Source organism: Sceloporus occidentalis, unplaced genomic scaffold, assembly GCF_023333645.1.
Source record: "Sceloporus occidentalis isolate IW3139 unplaced genomic scaffold, rSceOcc1.0.p SCAF_7, whole genome shotgun sequence".
Taxonomy (NCBI): domain Eukaryota; kingdom Metazoa; phylum Chordata; class Lepidosauria; order Squamata; family Phrynosomatidae; genus Sceloporus; species Sceloporus occidentalis.
In genome coordinates this window covers 26,426,423-26,442,999 of record NW_028316987.1, presented here as the reverse complement: position 1 = coordinate 26,442,999, position 16,577 = coordinate 26,426,423, and the positions used below count along the sequence as shown (strand labels likewise).

Genomic DNA, 16,577 nt, shown 5'->3' with positions numbered 1-16,577 from the left:
GTCATCCACATATTGATTGATTGATTGATTGAAATTTTATTTCTATACCGCCGTTCCCACGATCTCGGCGGTTTACAGGCAATACAAATGCAATACAATACAGATTAAAAGAAAACAAACTTCACAATAAAAACACCCCAATTAAAATCAGCATAACTATACATTATTAAAATCCACATAGAATCAATCAAAAATTTCTAGACAATCTAAAAATCCAATACAATACAACACACAGTACATAGGGGAAGAACAGAATATTGATGGCGCCGCACCCCAAAACTCAGGATGACCTCTCCCAGCAGTTTCATATATATGTTAAATAACATAGGGGGCAACACAGGTATTAAAATTTTTATGTTTTAAATGCCTGTCTGATCAGGAAGGTCTTAGTCTGCTGGCAGAAGGACAACAACAAGGGGGGCCATTCTGGTCTCCCTGGAAAGGGAGTTCTAGAGTCTAGGGGCAGTCCCTGAGAAGGCCCTCTCTCGCATCTCCACCAGCCATGCTTGCCATGGTTGTGGGACTGAGAGAAGGGCCGCTCCTGAGGATTGCAGTCCCCCAAATGCTGGATCTCTTGGGAGAAGACATGGTGCCCATTTGCCAGAAAACCATGGTAATGTAAACAATCCAATATATATCATACATCTTCTTGGCCTTTGCAGAGGGATGGAGATCTTATAAGCAGGTTATCCTGATAAGGACAGATATGGATGTGGTCCTCCAGGCGGTGATCAGTAAAACCATGAGCTTGGTGAATACCTTGGATGCGAAGGTAAAGCCAAAGGGTAACTCTCAGTACATGAAGTACCTCCCTGTGTATGCAAAGGGGAAAAAGACACAAAGCATGGGATAAACGGGGGTATACAAATAAACTGGTCAAATCAAGGGAGACCAGGTAGCCACCCTGCTGAATTGCCTGAGAAATGCTCATCCAGGAGTTATAGGTGTTTGGTAGTTTTCTTGGGTGATGCAATAAATGTGTCTGGTGGAGTCTTTGTGAACTTGATTATGTATCCCTATCCGATGCTGGGCAGCACCCACTGGGCTGTTGTTTGCTTCCAAATGATGAAATCCCAGAGCTTGTTACCCATTGGAGGGTTGGCATCATGCCCCTGAGTCTTGTGCTGACTTCTACTGTAAGTGTGGAATAAGTTCTACCTGTGCTGAGATCACCCCCCCCCCCCAAGCTTGTAACCTCTGTAGTCCCTTGACTTTGTGGATGTTGGAAATTGGGAGGAAAAACGGCTTCTGGGGATATGAAAGGAAAAGTGCCCAGCCAGTGCTACCCATGATACTCCTTTCTTCTTCTGTATATCAGGATTTTTTCTGATCCTTTGACTCCACTAGCACTGGCTCCAGCAACTCCCCAAAGAGTACCACGGTACGAGGCAAATATGATATTGTTCTTGTTTCTGGCATGAACACTACAATTCTATACTCCTCTGGTTTGTCTTAAATCTCCCCAAATACTCATGTTCCTTCCCCTCACAGATCCCTCCACTGGCTTCCAGTTCAGGCCAGGACTCATTATAAGCTTTTGGTCCTCGTATTTCAGGCCCTGGACTTTAACTTTCCTCTGTATTTGGTTGTTACTATCAGCTAGACAAATCCTGCTCTCCCTCTCCCTCTCCACATCTGCTCTTTCTCTGCCTTTTGTCCCACTATTTCTGGTTCTGACCAGCTTTCCCTCCATGTCTTCTGCCACCACCAACCTGCCCCCCCCCCCCGTCCCCTTCCACTCCCCTTTTGAACTCTTCATCTCTACCTCTGGCCCCATCTCTGCCCTTTTCTCCCCTGTGCAAAATTCCACTACTCTCCCCTTCTATATCTTATGGAGCCCAAGTATCAAATTGGCAACACTGGCAACAACCCTAGTTCCAACCACACCTATTTCTTGACATTCAGTCTACTGTTCTATTACAAATTCAGAATAACCAATCTAGCACTATATAAACAGGTGTATATATTTCAAAGATAAAACTTTATACATAATTTAATATTTTTATTAACTGAAAGAACAAATTTATGTCTCATCTGTACAACATTGTCTTATTATTCTTTCTTTATATAACGCTGTAGATTTGCACAGCGCTGTACATAAAAACAATAAATATAAAAGAGTAAACCTGCCTATGGTGCACAATCTAAGAAATAATAGGATAATACATATAAGATACATAGCAATACAGGAAATGGTTCAATAAAACAGGCAACAAAAAAGAACATCAAATAGTAAGTGACAATTATGCAATGCCTGGGAAGGCTTCTCTGAACAGGATGGTTTTCAACTCCGTTTTGAAGCTGGTTAAAGAGGTGATGGCTCTAGCTCATGGGGGAAGAAGGTTCCAGGAGTGAGGGGCAGCGAGTGAAAAGGGGTGAATCCGAGATGGGGCAGAGGAAATCCTGGGCTGAGACAGCAGACCTTGACTACCAGAACGGAGGGCCTGAGTGGGAAGGTGAGGAGAAAGAAGGTCTGATAAGTAAGGAGGGGCCAGTCCATGGAGGGCTTTAAATGTCGACAGCAGGAGCTTATACTGAATGCGGAAAGGGAGGGGGAGCCAGTGAAGGGATGCCAACACAAGAGAGATGTGGTCAGAGTGGTGGGTGGAAGTGATAATGCGTGCAGCTGAATGCTGAACAGAGATTAAAGGATAGAGGTGAGAAAGAGGAAGCCCAGCCAGGAGGACATTACAGTAATCAAGTCGTGAGATCACTAGGGCATGGACCAGGATCTTGGCAGAAGAGATATGGTCGGATTTTGGCAATATTGTACAAAAAGAATCTACAAGCCTTGGCTGTGGTCTGGATCTGAGGGATACACGACAGAGAAGAATCAAAGATAAAACCAAGACTGCGGGCTTGCTGGACTGGTTGAATAGAAATGTTGTCCACAGAGACAGAAAAGGAGTGTTGAAGGGTGGGCTTAGGAGGAAAGACAAGAAGCTCCATCTTGGACATGTTGAGCTTCAAACGCCGATGGCGCATCCACTGCGAGACAGCTGTAAGGCAAGACGAGACTTGCTGTTCAAGCCTTGGAGAAAGGTCAGGGGCGGAAAGATACAACTGGGTGTCATCAGCATACAGATGGTAGGAAAAACCAAAAGAGCTGATGAGTTTTCCTAAGGAGAGTGTGTAGAGAGAAAACAGAAGGGGACCCAGAACAAAGCCCTGGGGAACTCCAACAGATAAGGGAACAGGAGAAGAAGTCTGACCCCCTGCAACTACTGCAAAAGATCTGCCAGACAAGTAAGATCTAAACCAGTCGAGAACAGAGTCCAAACCGCACGGCTCCCTCGCGGAGCAAAAAGAAGCCCCCAAATGGCACTTATTCCCGCCGTGTGGATGACGCCACAAGGCGCCAATGGCGCACTCGCAGCGTCATATGTGCTGCGCAACGTGCAGATGCAGTGCGTCCGCTACATAAAGATGGCGGCCCCCGTGTGGAATAGGCGCCACCATTTTGTACAGACTCGGTCCGTATTACGGTTAGGGGCATCCAGAAGGAACACCCCGTTCTAACCCTAATATGGACACAGTCCGTACTATGTGTCATTGATACAGTATTAGTGGAACTGATACAGAGAGGGCAAAGAAACGGGGGGAAAGAAAAGAAAAGGCATTGTCTTGCAGCATCTGTGCCCTTCCTTCTTTGAGGCGATGTGTTTCAGATCCTGGGGCTGAGAACGGCCACAAAGGCTATACTTCTTGCCCTAACAGAAACTGAAATGTTAAAGCAAACAGTTTCCGCTCCTCGCTTCTTCAGAAACAGCTGACATTAAAAGACAAAATGAATCCCTTGATGACTTTATTGCAGTGGCCCCCAAACGGCGCCCTTTAAGAGACTTTGGACTACAGCTCCCAGAAGCCTCAGCCACGTTGGCAAATAGCCTGGGATTCTGGGAGCTGAAGTCCAACAGCTCTTGAAAGCACAGTTTGGGGACTACTGCTCTCTCTAAGGCTTGCTAGCCAAGGTCAACCACCACTGTCTGGAGGTTCTTAGCCATAGGGTCGCCATAAGCCGGGTTTCCTAGACGACGCAGGGCCTCTGACGTCACTGCCTCACGGCCTCTCTCGCGAGGCATCAAAATCTCGCGCTTTCATTGGCCAGCTATCGCGAGATTAGAGCAGGTTGTGAGTTTGTGGCTCCAGTGGGGCTTCGCTGCGGCTGTTCTTCGGGGGAAGGTTGGCTGCGGCGGGACCGACGTCTTTCTCCCGAAGGAGAAGGGTCAGGGCGCTTGGTCTTGAGGCCTCAAGGGCAGGGCGCCTGCTGGGACGGGGACAGATAGCAATAGCTGTTTGCTGTACATTTCTTTACTACTCCTCAATGCACTTAAGCACTCCTTGGCTGGATCCACACTGGAGCAATAACCCGGTTTGGCACCGGTTTAACTTATTCTGGCTCAAGGCTATGGAATTCTGGGAGTTGGAGTTTGTTGTGGGGCCCAGAGCAGAGCTGCTCCGCCCCAGGCCCCACAACAAACTCCAACTCCCAGAATTCCATAGCCTTGAGCCAGAATAAGTTAAAGTGATTTCAAACCGGATTGTTTCTGTAGTGCGGACGCAGGCGGGGAAAACCGCTCGTCCTCTATCTCTGAACCGCTGAGTCAGTAGCAATGAAGGGAAGTAACTGGTGCTGAGGGAGAGGGAGGGCCAGGGCTGGAGGAGGGGCTCCTTGGCTGCCACCTTTTATCAGACTGAAACCGGTTTCTTTGTGATCACTTGCAGTTCTGGCTGGGCTCCTGCTGCCTCCAGTCTCCCGCCATGGAAGCCGAAGAGACGCCGAGTGAGAAGCCACGCAATGCTACTCCTTACTACTGCAACGTGAGAACCGCATTTCGCCTTCCTAGGAAGTGACTTTTGGGGGGTATCTCTGTCCTTTTCAGAGCCAGTGTGGTTTGAGTGTTGGACTAGGGCTGCATCCACACCACAGAAATAATCCGGTTTGACACTGCTTTAACTGCCATGGTTCAACACTGCAGAACTCTGGGAACTGTAGTTTGTGGTGGGCCCAAAGCAGAGCTCTGCTCCGCTCTGGAGTCACAACAAACTACAGTTCCCAGATTTTCACAGCACTGAGCCACAGCAGTTAAAGCGGTGTCAAACCCGATTACTTCTGAAGTGTGGGTGCAACCCTCTGGAGACCGGGGCCTGACTCCCCACTCAGCCATGGAGAGCACTGGGAGGCCTTGGGCAAACCACAGTCTCTGAGCCTCAAAGGAAAGCAAAGACAACCCTCTCAATAAATTTTGACAAGAAAACCCTGTGATAGCCTTATTTATTTATTTATTTATTTATTTTCTTTGCCTTTGGGTAGCCATAAGTCCAAACGACTTGAAGGTAGACAACAACAACAACAAACACTCTTTTACCCCAAGGAACGCTGGAAAATTCTGTTAGTAATTCCTTTTTCTAACGATATTTAAGAAAATTTAATGGAGGAGAGTTACTTTTCAACTCAGTTAAATTTGATAGAATTGATGAACATATAAAGTAAGCATTCTTGTTTGAGGATTTGCATAAAAAGGAGGAAAAGCTTTGCCTAAAATCTTCACGGACATCTTTCAGAGATGCTGATGGTATTAAGTCATTTGTGGTCCAAAACACATTGCAGAAATAATCCAGTTTGGGACTGCTTTACCTGCCCTGACACAATGCTAGGAAATTCTGGGAACTGTAGTTTTGTGAGCCATTTATCATTCTCTGTCAGAGAGGGCCCAAATAAACTACAATTCCCAGGATTCCTGGGACCTATGTGTCTGTTGTGAGGAATTACTCCGTGTGAAGATTCAGTTGGAAGATTTAGCCATCACATTGCCTCAGTATGTTTTCCTGAGTGATCCTATAGTGAGGCAGCTAACCATGGAGCTTTCTATCCTGCAGTGTTCCAGGGAAGAAACAGTCAGAAGTAGTTAAATGCCTGCTTCTCTTAGGGAAACACTTTGACACAGAGGTTTCAAGATTTCTTCCATTAAATCTGTTCCCCTTTTCTTCCCAATATATTTAATTTATAACAGCAACAAGTACATTATGATGTGCTTAGAGTGATATATGAAAATGGCATATTTTTATCCAGGTTTCACCATAGAAATAAAAATGTGGCTTTCCTGAGAGTAGAAACAGCAACATTTATGTCTTGGGGTTGGAATTTAACGTCTTTCTCCTTGTTTCTGGAGTATTAATGATTAAAAGTAACGCAGATACTGGTCTAAAACACACTGCAGAAATAATCCTGTTTGAGACTGTTTTAACTTCCCTGGCTCAGTGCTAGCGAATCCTGGGAATTGTAGTTCATAGTAGCACTAGAGCTCTCTGACAGAGAAGGATAAATGTGTCACAAAACTACAGTTCCCAGAATTTCCTAGCATTGAGCCAAGGCATTTAAAGCAGTCTCAAACTGGATTATTTCGGCAGTGTGTTTTGGACCACTATCTTCCTAGTACTGTTCTCTCAGACAGGCCATGGGTGTATAATTTCTAGATCTTGAAGGTTATAGTTCTGCCTAGTTTTCCATGTAAGTCAGGCCCTAGAATGCCTAAAAAGGAGCCAAACTTGCGGCATTATTCTTAAAAAGTGGTTATTTGCTTGGGTTTTTTTGTAAGTAAGTGATTAACTTCACAACTTGTTATTTAGAAAGTTACACCTTAATAATGTGTTGCTACTTCATTTTTAATTGTTATATTTGGAAACATAGATTTAAAAATAAAACTGTTAACAATCCCTGAAATGACTTTCAAAAACAACATTTTAGGAATAACAAATAAGCATTACTTGTTATATCAAAATAAGTAGTAGTATTAGTTGCCACATCCATTAAAAATGTTACCCCAAAATTCACATGTTACAGATAGTGTCATCAATTCTAATAGGTTCCTTCCAAGCTCTTTCGGCCTGTGAAGGAGTGAGCAGGCAGGCCCAGCCCCACCAGGGCTAGGCTGATGAAAGAGAGCCCTCCCTCCATGATAACTGTCATTCTTCAGCCTGCAAGGGAGTGAACAGGCAGGCCCAGCTCCATCAGGGCTAGCCTGAAGAAGAAGAGTCCTCCCTCCAGTCCATCTGCCTTGTTCCAGGCCTCAGAGGGAGAGAAGAACCACTGGACCTCATCCCCTTCCCACCACCATTCCCTTCTCATTTTGTGTCGTGTCTTTAGACTGTAGGCCTGAGGGCAGGGAACCGTCTAATGAAAAATAATCATTGTAAGCTGCTCTTGATAGCCTTTAGGGCTGGAGGGCGGGGTATAAATACAACCAATAAATAAATAAATATAATAGGTGTTCTGCATGTTGTTGTTATTGTTGTTATGTGTTTCCAAGTCATTTTTGACTTTTGGCAACTGTTATCATGACCCTGTCATGGGGTTTTCTTGACAAGTTTCTTCAGAAGAGGTTTGCCATTGCCATCCTTTGAAACTGAGAGAGCGTGACTTGCCCAAAGTCACTCAGTGGGTTTTTATGCTTCAGTGGCAAATTGAACCCTGATCTCCATAGTCATAGTCCAACACTAAAACCACTACACTATGCTGACTTTCATTACACTGAAGATATATCCACCCAGCATGCTTATTTCCATGAGGAGTCAACTAGGTACTGTTGAGAAACCCATTAGTAGCCTGTGAAAGCAGCAGCTTAGCCCTGTTTTTCTTTTATTCTTTTTGTAGAATCATAGAGTTGGAAGAGACCACAAGGGCCATCCAGTCCAACCCCCTGCCATGCAGGAACTCACAACCAAAGCACCCCTAACAGATGGCCATCCAGCCTCTGTTCAAAAACCTCCAAAGAAGGAAACCCCACCAGACTCTGAAGGAGTGTGTTCTGCTGTCAAACATCTCTTACTGTCAGGAAGTTCTTCCTAATGTTGAGGTGGAATCTTGTAAATAGAATGGTACCTCACAGATAGCAGAGCTAATTAGTATGGATAACTCCATTCTTTGTAATTACATGTAAGCCCATTTAAATCTATAGGAGCTGGTTGTCTCTATTTTATCATATACAGTGCATTCCTTAGATTAATCATGTGTTGAATAAAAGTGCATCCTTTGGCCTTTTATGAACCAACTATAGATTTTTTTGGAAGTGAATTCTAATATGAAAAAGCAGTTTTGTCCACACCGTTTATAATTTTGTAAGGTCTGTCATGTCTATACTTTCACCTTTTCTCCTCAGCTAAAGAAACTCTTAACCTTTCCTTGCAAAAAGTCACCTATGTTTTGTATTTTTTGGTTGCTGTCCTTATTTCCTGTTCCTTTCACAGTTCTGATAAGCATTTTGAGCAAGGGTGCAAGCACTGGTATTAATTATTCCAAATATGGATGCACCTTGTTTTTATAAATTAATATTATGCTGGCAGCCATTTTATTTTCATTCATTCTTCTATTGCATGATATGAAGTCCATTTTTCACAGCTGAATTCTGCTCTCTGTGTCCAGATCTCATACTGGGATCAGCGTCCTCTAGCTTGTTTTAAACAAAGGTGTCCTCCATATCCACGGATTCTTTATCAATTCAAGCATCCACGGCTTGAAAATATTCAAAAAATGTATAAATTCCCAACAACAAACCTTGGCTTTGCTATTTTATACAAGGGATACAATTTTACTTTGCCACTGTATTTAATGGGACTTGAACATCCATGTATTTTGGTGTTGGAACCAAACCCCAGTGGATACCAAGGGCCCCACTGTATGTTTGATGGTACATAATAAAGGATTCAGTTTGAGATATGAAATACTGGCATTATTCTGACAACATTTTAAGCAAGGGTCTGCACTGTAAAGCTCTAGAAAAACATGTCTTTTATTAACTGGGCTTATTAACCTGCTGCTTTTGTATTTTTTCAAGCATAATTTTTAATCTTTTATATTATTTTGTGTTTTATTAAAAATATCTTTTTGATTTAGATCTGCAAAATCTATTGTGCATCATCCATAAATCTTCAAACTCATTTCCTTGGGTATAGACATAAGGCGGTAAGATCAGTTTTTTCCATTTGTCTTTTAAAATTACAGAAATGATAATTATTCCAGATTGTAATTGGTTAAATAATATTAATGTACAAACTGGACAGAGTATTATCTGAAATTATTTCTTAAGGCTGTGGATAATACTTCCTGTCCAAGTGCATGGTGAACTGGAAGGGGATGCTTCCTGTCCTACCCCTCATTAATGAAGGATGAATATGACAGATCACCTTACTTTGGGGCAAAACAGATGGGCTGGCAGGAGTGGCCAGAAGCCACTCCTGCCCCAGTTGCCCCGGGATTGTGGTGACCACATGTCACGTTCCTGAGGACACCTGCTGCCACAGTCCCAAATGGGCTGTGGAAAGAAGTGGGAAATATCCACTTCTTTTTGGGCTGCCAACTCTAGTGCAGCCCTGGCATGGTTTCAGTGTGTTTTGGGAGCATGTGTTTTGGGGGTACTTAGCACACCCCCAAACAGTGCAGAAGGGATGGTTTTTTGCCTGTCCGTTTCAGTCTGTCACAAAAGTAACTCCCATATAAAAGTAACAGGGTTTTTTGGGGGTTTTTTGGTCTATTTTTGTAGCTATCGGTCAACTAGTTTTTGATGAGTTAAAAGGGGGTTAAGCCTGACTGGTATATAATGTCAACAGCTCCTACTTTGCTTGTCCCAAGCAAGTGGCTAATTAGAAGCTTTTTAAAATAGGGATTTGGGAATTAATTATTGGCTGCTGTCTCAGTTCATGTATAATGATAGTGATCTGTCTCAAAGGTTGTTCAGAAGACTATGTGGTGAAATGTTACATTTGCAGAATCTTAGATAAGAAGTTAGGAACCTAAATAAATACTTGTACTTTTCTTGCCAATTGAAAAATATTGGCTCTGGTTTCTTATAATTAACTTTAACTAACTTTTGATTGCCCTAAATTATAAAATCCAACAGATCAAAAATTCATATGTGTGTGAGCATGCCTAGTAGCATACTAATTTAAATATTGTATTATGAACCAGATGAAATTGTGTGCTAAATTATCTATGTGGGTTTCTTTATAAAACTCTGTTACTTATAAAACTCTGTGATAAAAGCAATCAAGCCAAAAGCCATGAAAAAGTCTGTAGTTACAGAGCACAGCAGCAGCACACAAAATATCCCAAATTCAATCCCTGTATTTCCCAAATAAGGTACCTGTAATGTCCAGGTATTTCTCCATGAAGTGCTGGAGAGCCATTGTCAGTGAGTGTCAACAGTACCGGGTTGGATTAATCACTGGCTGGATTCTCTATAAAGCAGCTTCCTATGGACTGGAGATTCAAGGAATGTCCTATCTGGTTATCTGGGGATCTGTTTGGCTTGATAAGAAGTCACAATTGATGTAGGGGGCTTTTCTAGATGTTGATTAACTGTGTTTGGCAAATACTTTGGAAGTTAATTTCTGTATAATTTTTCCCTCTTATCAATCTGAATCAATCAAGGTTGAAGAAGCTCTAAAATCCCATGGCATTGGTAAGATGAACTATAACGCAGTATGAATATAAATATTTACTCTTTAGGCCAGTAACTATACAGTATATAGGAATGTGCTAACTGACTTGTACCTTAGTTATAATCTCAGCAGTTAGCAATTTATTCTAGAATTACTTCAGGCTGCCTTGGTTTCCAGCCTATTTTTAATTGCTGTATTATTAAAATGTTAGTGGGTGATTTTTAATTCATTTGGAATTATTAGTTATATGACATTTGGCATCCTACAATGACTACAGGAAAAAAACATAGTTTAATGGGGAAATGTGGTTGAATGTTAGGGACTGTGGTTTAATGTAGATTTATTAACTAGAATCTTAAATTGAAGTTTGATCCTGATTTAAGTTATCCAAGTTATTAGTTAGTAAATTGTCATCAACTATAGTTCCCTATTTTGAACATAATGGAAAATTGGTTTAAAAAGACAATAATCAAAGCACTGAAGCCCCAATAAGGGGAAGAGAGAAAGTACGCTTCACTTTCTGGCAGGCAGGTGCTTAGCCCTTCTCCTATTTTCTGTTTTCTCTAAAAGTTTCCAATGCATGCTAAAGGCTGCTAGTTCTTATGTTGAGGTTCTGAAGCCTGTTTTCATTGACACAGAAAACTGTGCTTCTGTTTGTGGTATGTTGATCATTTGAAAAGTTGAAAATAAAGAATGGTGCTTGAAATGTCTCTGTCACCATCTTTGCATTTTGTGTTTACCAATCATTAATATTCTTTTCATTATCAATGCTAAAAAGTACATATTGGGGAAAATATCATTTAAATAAAAGAGTCACTATTATTATATAAAAAGGATCAGAAAAATGTTAATTCTATAAGAAATTTCTATAGCCTTTCTTTCTGTCTGTCTGTCTGCAGTTAAGTCTTTAAGCGATACTGGGGAATCAATTAGACCACCAGAAACCCTTCCAGATTACAGTAAGTGAACCTCTTACCAATTATTTTTGTTGGCACAATTTCTATTGGGGAAAAAAGGTTATTAGAGGAAATATATTCTATATTAAAATAGTGGTATTTCTTGTTTTTATAAAGGTTTATTTAGTTTTAATGTGATTATGATAATTTGCATTATGTTTTACCAACATTATTTAGAACCTGGTTCTTAAATTAATTTGTCTGATATCTATGCAGCTTGATTTTGCATTCAGTAGATGCGTATTTCCAAATGCTTCATTGAACTTTGAGGCTGTCATGTTTAAGTAATTGAGTATTATCAGCTTTTTCATGTCCTCATTCAAGTTTTCCAGCTCGCATAAACGTAGCCAAAATGGTGCCCCCTACAAGAGGAAAATATCAGCATATTCAGATAATTTCAAGTGTTGCAGTGACACAGAAAACCTGAGGAGACATTGTTAGGTACAATGACGGAAACCTTAGAACAGCCAATGAAGCATGAGTGTTCACAGGCCACAGAATGCTGACTGAGCATTGAAGAGGAATGGAATGGTGTATCATGGAGGAGGATGTGGCTCCCTTGAAAGAGTTGTTGTAGGTCCCAATTTTGTAGCTTTGAATTCTTAAATTGAAATCTTGAGTAGGGTTAGAAGAAAGATTCGCTAAATCATATCATTCTCCCAAAGAACTAAAGGAGGATGTAAAAACAGTTGCATAAAACTTCAGATGAACATAGGTGATTTTTTTTCTGTATATGTTGCAATTTCCTTCCTTGTCTACTTACATACTGTACAAATTAAATTTGATAGTCCTCTGGTCACAACACATCTTACGCAGGATCCTGAATGCCATTTAGCATGAGGTTTAGAGCAACCTCCTCTCTGCTCGATCCTGTAGCACAAATGTATAAATTATCTCAATGTTTTTTGTAACTGAAACATACATTTATCCATTCTCTGTGAGTATAATGGAAAATGTTGTTAGCTGTCTTCGAGTTGATCTTGACTCACGACAACCCTGCGAAACAGATGTTTCCCACTCCCCCTGCCCTTGTCAGAATGCAGGACCAGAATCCAGGACAATCAACCAGTCAGCTTCATGTAGAATAAACAGAACTTTATTGATAGCTCCAGAATCAGCAATTCCACATCATTCAGCGTCTTAGCTGAGACTGACCCCTCCCAGAAAAAGCAATAGCTAAAACCCCAAGCCTGTCTACTCCACCCCCAGCCAAAAGCGTGCGGAAGAAAATCCCCACCTCTTTCTCACCATTGTTCATCCCCCATCTCTCCCCCCTCAGCTTCTAACACTCTCTGCTCAAAGCTGCATTCCAAGCCTCTGAGATAGGCCTTCAAGGACACTTGATAGATAATCACCACCTAGCACTGTCCAGCTCCTACATGCTCTAACATTTAGCCCTAGCAAAAGCATCCCAACCCCCATCATCCCCACTAACAGAACATAAAGCATATATCTGGTAGAATACAACCAGGATTCTAACAGTCCTCTACCTCTCTGCTCAGGTCCTGTGGGATCAGGCTCACCTGATTGAGTCTATCCATCTGGCATGTAGTTGTCCTCGCTTTCTACTGCCTTGTATCTTCCCCAGCATCATTGCCTTAACTGATGACTTTCGTCTGGGCACCGACAGGGGAAGTGTGACCCTGTTGGTGCTATTAGGCCTCTCAGCGGGTTTTGACACGATTGATCATGACATCCTCTTGTAAATTGCCTTGATTGTCATGGACAGAGAGACGGGATATAAATAAAAGTTTTATTATTATTATTTATTAAAGAGTCGTGCCTTCTTATGATGTGGCCAAAGTACAAAGATCTCAATTTAGTTATCATTGGCCTGTTACAGACTGCCAAAATAAAGCTGCTTCGGGTCTCTTTGGAAGTATGCTATTTAAATGATGCATGCATCCTAAGAATCCGGAAGCTGCACCAAAAGCTTCACTCCGGTGCTTAGGAATGGAGTGTGGCTTTGGTGTGACCTCTGGACTCTTAGGACCCATGCATCATTTAAATAGCATACCTCCAAAGAGACCCGAAGCAGCTTTATTTTGGCAGTCTGTAACAGGCCTTAGCTTCCAAGGACAGTTCAGGTTTGATTAGTTCTAGGACCCAGTTTGACTTTCTGGCCATCCACAGTATCCTTATTGCTTATCGCCAGCACCACATCTCAAATTAATTAATTTTCTTCCTAGCTACTTTCTTCACTGTCCAGCTATCACATTTACACATGATAATTGGGAATACAATAGCTCTTGGATGTTTCTAACTTTAGTGTTCAGCTGTATATTTTTACACTTCTTCATTCCATCTCTAAACCTGCTCTATGTATAATATTTTCTGCATACAAGATGAACAGATAGGGTGATAGAATGCAGCCTTGCATGACCCCTTTGCCAGTTGGGAACCATTCTGTTTATCTGTATCCTTTTCTTACAGCATCCTCTTGTCCTAAGTTCTTCATTAGGACTATCAGATATAGTGGCACTCCCATTTCTTTAAGAGCATTCCATAGCTTTTTGTGATCTATGCAATCAAAGGCCTTGCTATAGTCTATAAAGCACATGCTGATTTTTTTCTGGAATTCTTTGGCTCACTCCATTATCCATTAAATGTTTGTAATGTGGTCCCTAGTGCCTTTTTCTTATTTCCTCCTATGGATGGCATTCTCCCATCTGAAGGGTACTGTGAGTTAGGATTGACAGCAGTATTTAATTGATCTTCAGTATTTCATTAATTTGGGGACTTAATATTTGGTGATAAGTAAGTGGTTCTCTGGTCATAAGTGGTTCCTTGGAGAAATTTTCCCATTTTGAGGAAAATAGCATTATATTTTCTCTGATCTGCAGTGCCTCTCTGTCCTCCCTATATAGTTGGCCCTCCGTATTGGTGACATGCATATGAGGAATTGTGGGACCTCAAGTCCCATCATCAGTGGACATCAATGTGTGTGAGAGTGCGTTGGGGTGGCTGTGGGCACACACTGCCATTGACAACAATGGGGCAGGGCCACCTGCACATATTCCAATCTGTGGATGTGCACCAATATGGAGGGCCAACTGTATTTTTATCCAAAATAACCATATCCTGGTTATTTTTCCCATTCCGCTATGTTTCCATTATCCCCACTGTATCTGATTCCTTGTATAAAATTTATTTTTTATTTTTTTTACAGTCATGATCAGTATATAAAACAGAATATAAAATGCAAACACACCACGACATATATACATATACACACATAGTTATATATACATATGTATATATAAAATTTATGACTGATAAATTTAAGCTTAATTTTTAGAGAGGAACACTAAAAATAGTTAAAATTGCTTAAATAAACTTAAATAATTTTTTAAGCATTCCAAGTCTAAAAATCATAAATCCTGTGTAACAAAGTATTGTATTTCCTAGTCATATTTTGGAGATGGACATTTGAACAAGTGGAGAACAGTGATCCTCTATCTGGACTTTAGTAATCATTGTTCCTGATCTTTTCTGGCTAGGGCTGAGAGGAGTTATTTCCCATATCACCTGAAGGGACACAGTTTCCCTGCCCATGGCAGAGTGCTATTCATGATGATGATGATGATGATGATGATGATGATGATAATAGATTTATTTCTAGCCCGCCAAATCACGAAGAATCCGGGCGGGTTACAACAATAAAATACAACAAATTACAATAGAGTTAAAAAATCAAACCCAAGACCTACCACCCCCCTCTTCAGTTCTCTCTAGGTTCTCTCTAGGATATGCATTTACTCCTATAGTATTTAGCCTCTGTGACTGGTTATCATATGTATGATTTTAGTTGACTTCCTTATTTGGGTGTTCAAACTATTTTCCACCAGGGAATATTCATTCTAAATAGCTTCTGTTAGGTCCCCTCTGATTTTTTGACCAGAAACTTTCTGTCCATTAAAAGGACATCATAATGTCTTACTTATTTCATTTAATTAAAAAAAATCAGCTAAATCAAACTTGTAGTAGCTGACAACAAAAGTATAAATTACATCCAGCAAAATCCTGTAAAGTCACTAGTATTTAAAGCTTTAAAAGATCAGGCTCTCAAAACTTCTAGCAATCTACTGAGCCAGGAGCCAAGAGTCCACACAAAAGGTAATTTTTCACTAGGTTACAGTGAATAGGAAGAAGGCCAGGTAGATCAGCTTGTTTATGGAGCTAAATTTATTTGCCACTACAAACAAGGCCCTGAACTAGTGATTGTGTATTTTGCTTTGGAGGGGCATGGCTGACAACAGAAATTCTACATCATATGTAAAGAGAGTGGCGTCCTTCAGGTATTCCAAACTAATTAGAATTTTAATATCCATGTTCATGTTGGCAGGCCCCTTGAGGTGAATGTCTCAGCTCTTTCAAAGATTTGTGAGAGATAAGGATAGTAAATCATTTCTTCATGCAGATCTGTTACAAATTAGTTAGTTTAGGGAAAGTTTCTAATGACTGCCTGCCTTTCTATATCGTACAGAACACAATTTTATGTATCATAGTATGTAATGTATAAAATGTTTATTTTGCAGTTCACACTGAGCCTGAAAGACATTTCGGAAAAACTCTGGAAGAGCAACTTAATTCATATAGGGATACTGAACCTGCTATTGGTGAGTTCCTTTAAGGTTGTTGATGAAATATTTAATATGGTTGAATCTATAAATGGGATCAGAAGGTTCAGCTGCTGTGTCTATTTGGGAATACGTTCCTGTAGTTTCATAGATTTTCAACATTACTGTTATCTAATTGTGGTGCTTCCAAAGTGAAATATACATTAAAACTGGAAAGGAAACTTGGCAATAGTGGTTGTAACACTACAGAGCTTACGTAGAGTGTGACTTCAAACACATTAGTATTTGGAGAGTCCACCTTTAGCTACCTAAATGGCCTAGTTTTCACTAAGGCAGTAAATTTGGGTTCTATCCCTTCAGGATCCAAATAGGGGCTTATATTAAGTTAAAATTCACCAGTACTGCAAACAAGCATTTAGAAAGGAGCTAACTAAGGGGTGGAATAGATAGACAAGAAGGAGCAGTTAGAAGCCGTTCCTAGCCGAATCACCTCGGGACCACGGTGAACACATGCCGCGGCCCCGAAGATGCCTCCTCCCATGACCCCAAATAGAAGCAGAAAAGATCCGCTCCTTTGGGGGCCAGTTTTGGGCCGCCTTCGGCA

General features: G+C 41.2%; 1 protein-coding gene across 2 annotated transcripts in view; it reads left to right on the top strand.

Annotated features, from left to right (window-relative positions):
• Positions 1-4,124: 4,124 nt before the first annotated feature.
• The window catches only part of LOC149309438 (uncharacterized), a 40,050-nt gene continuing 27,597 nt past the window's right edge, over positions 4,125-16,577 (top strand). The window contains exons 1-6 of one of the 2 annotated variants that reach the window (XM_089532456.1): positions 4,125-4,225; positions 4,726-4,821; positions 8,894-8,962; positions 10,427-10,457; positions 11,337-11,396; positions 15,932-16,012. In XM_089532456.1, coding sequence (XP_089388582.1) covers positions 4,762-4,821; positions 8,894-8,962; positions 10,427-10,457; positions 11,337-11,396; positions 15,932-16,012 — 301 coding nt within the window. In that variant the 5' untranslated portion in view covers positions 4,125-4,225; positions 4,726-4,761. Of the gene's footprint in view, positions 4,302-4,725; positions 4,822-8,893; positions 8,963-10,426; positions 10,458-11,336; positions 11,397-15,931; positions 16,013-16,577 lie in introns of both variants that reach the window. The other variant, XM_089532455.1, reaches the window with a different exon arrangement.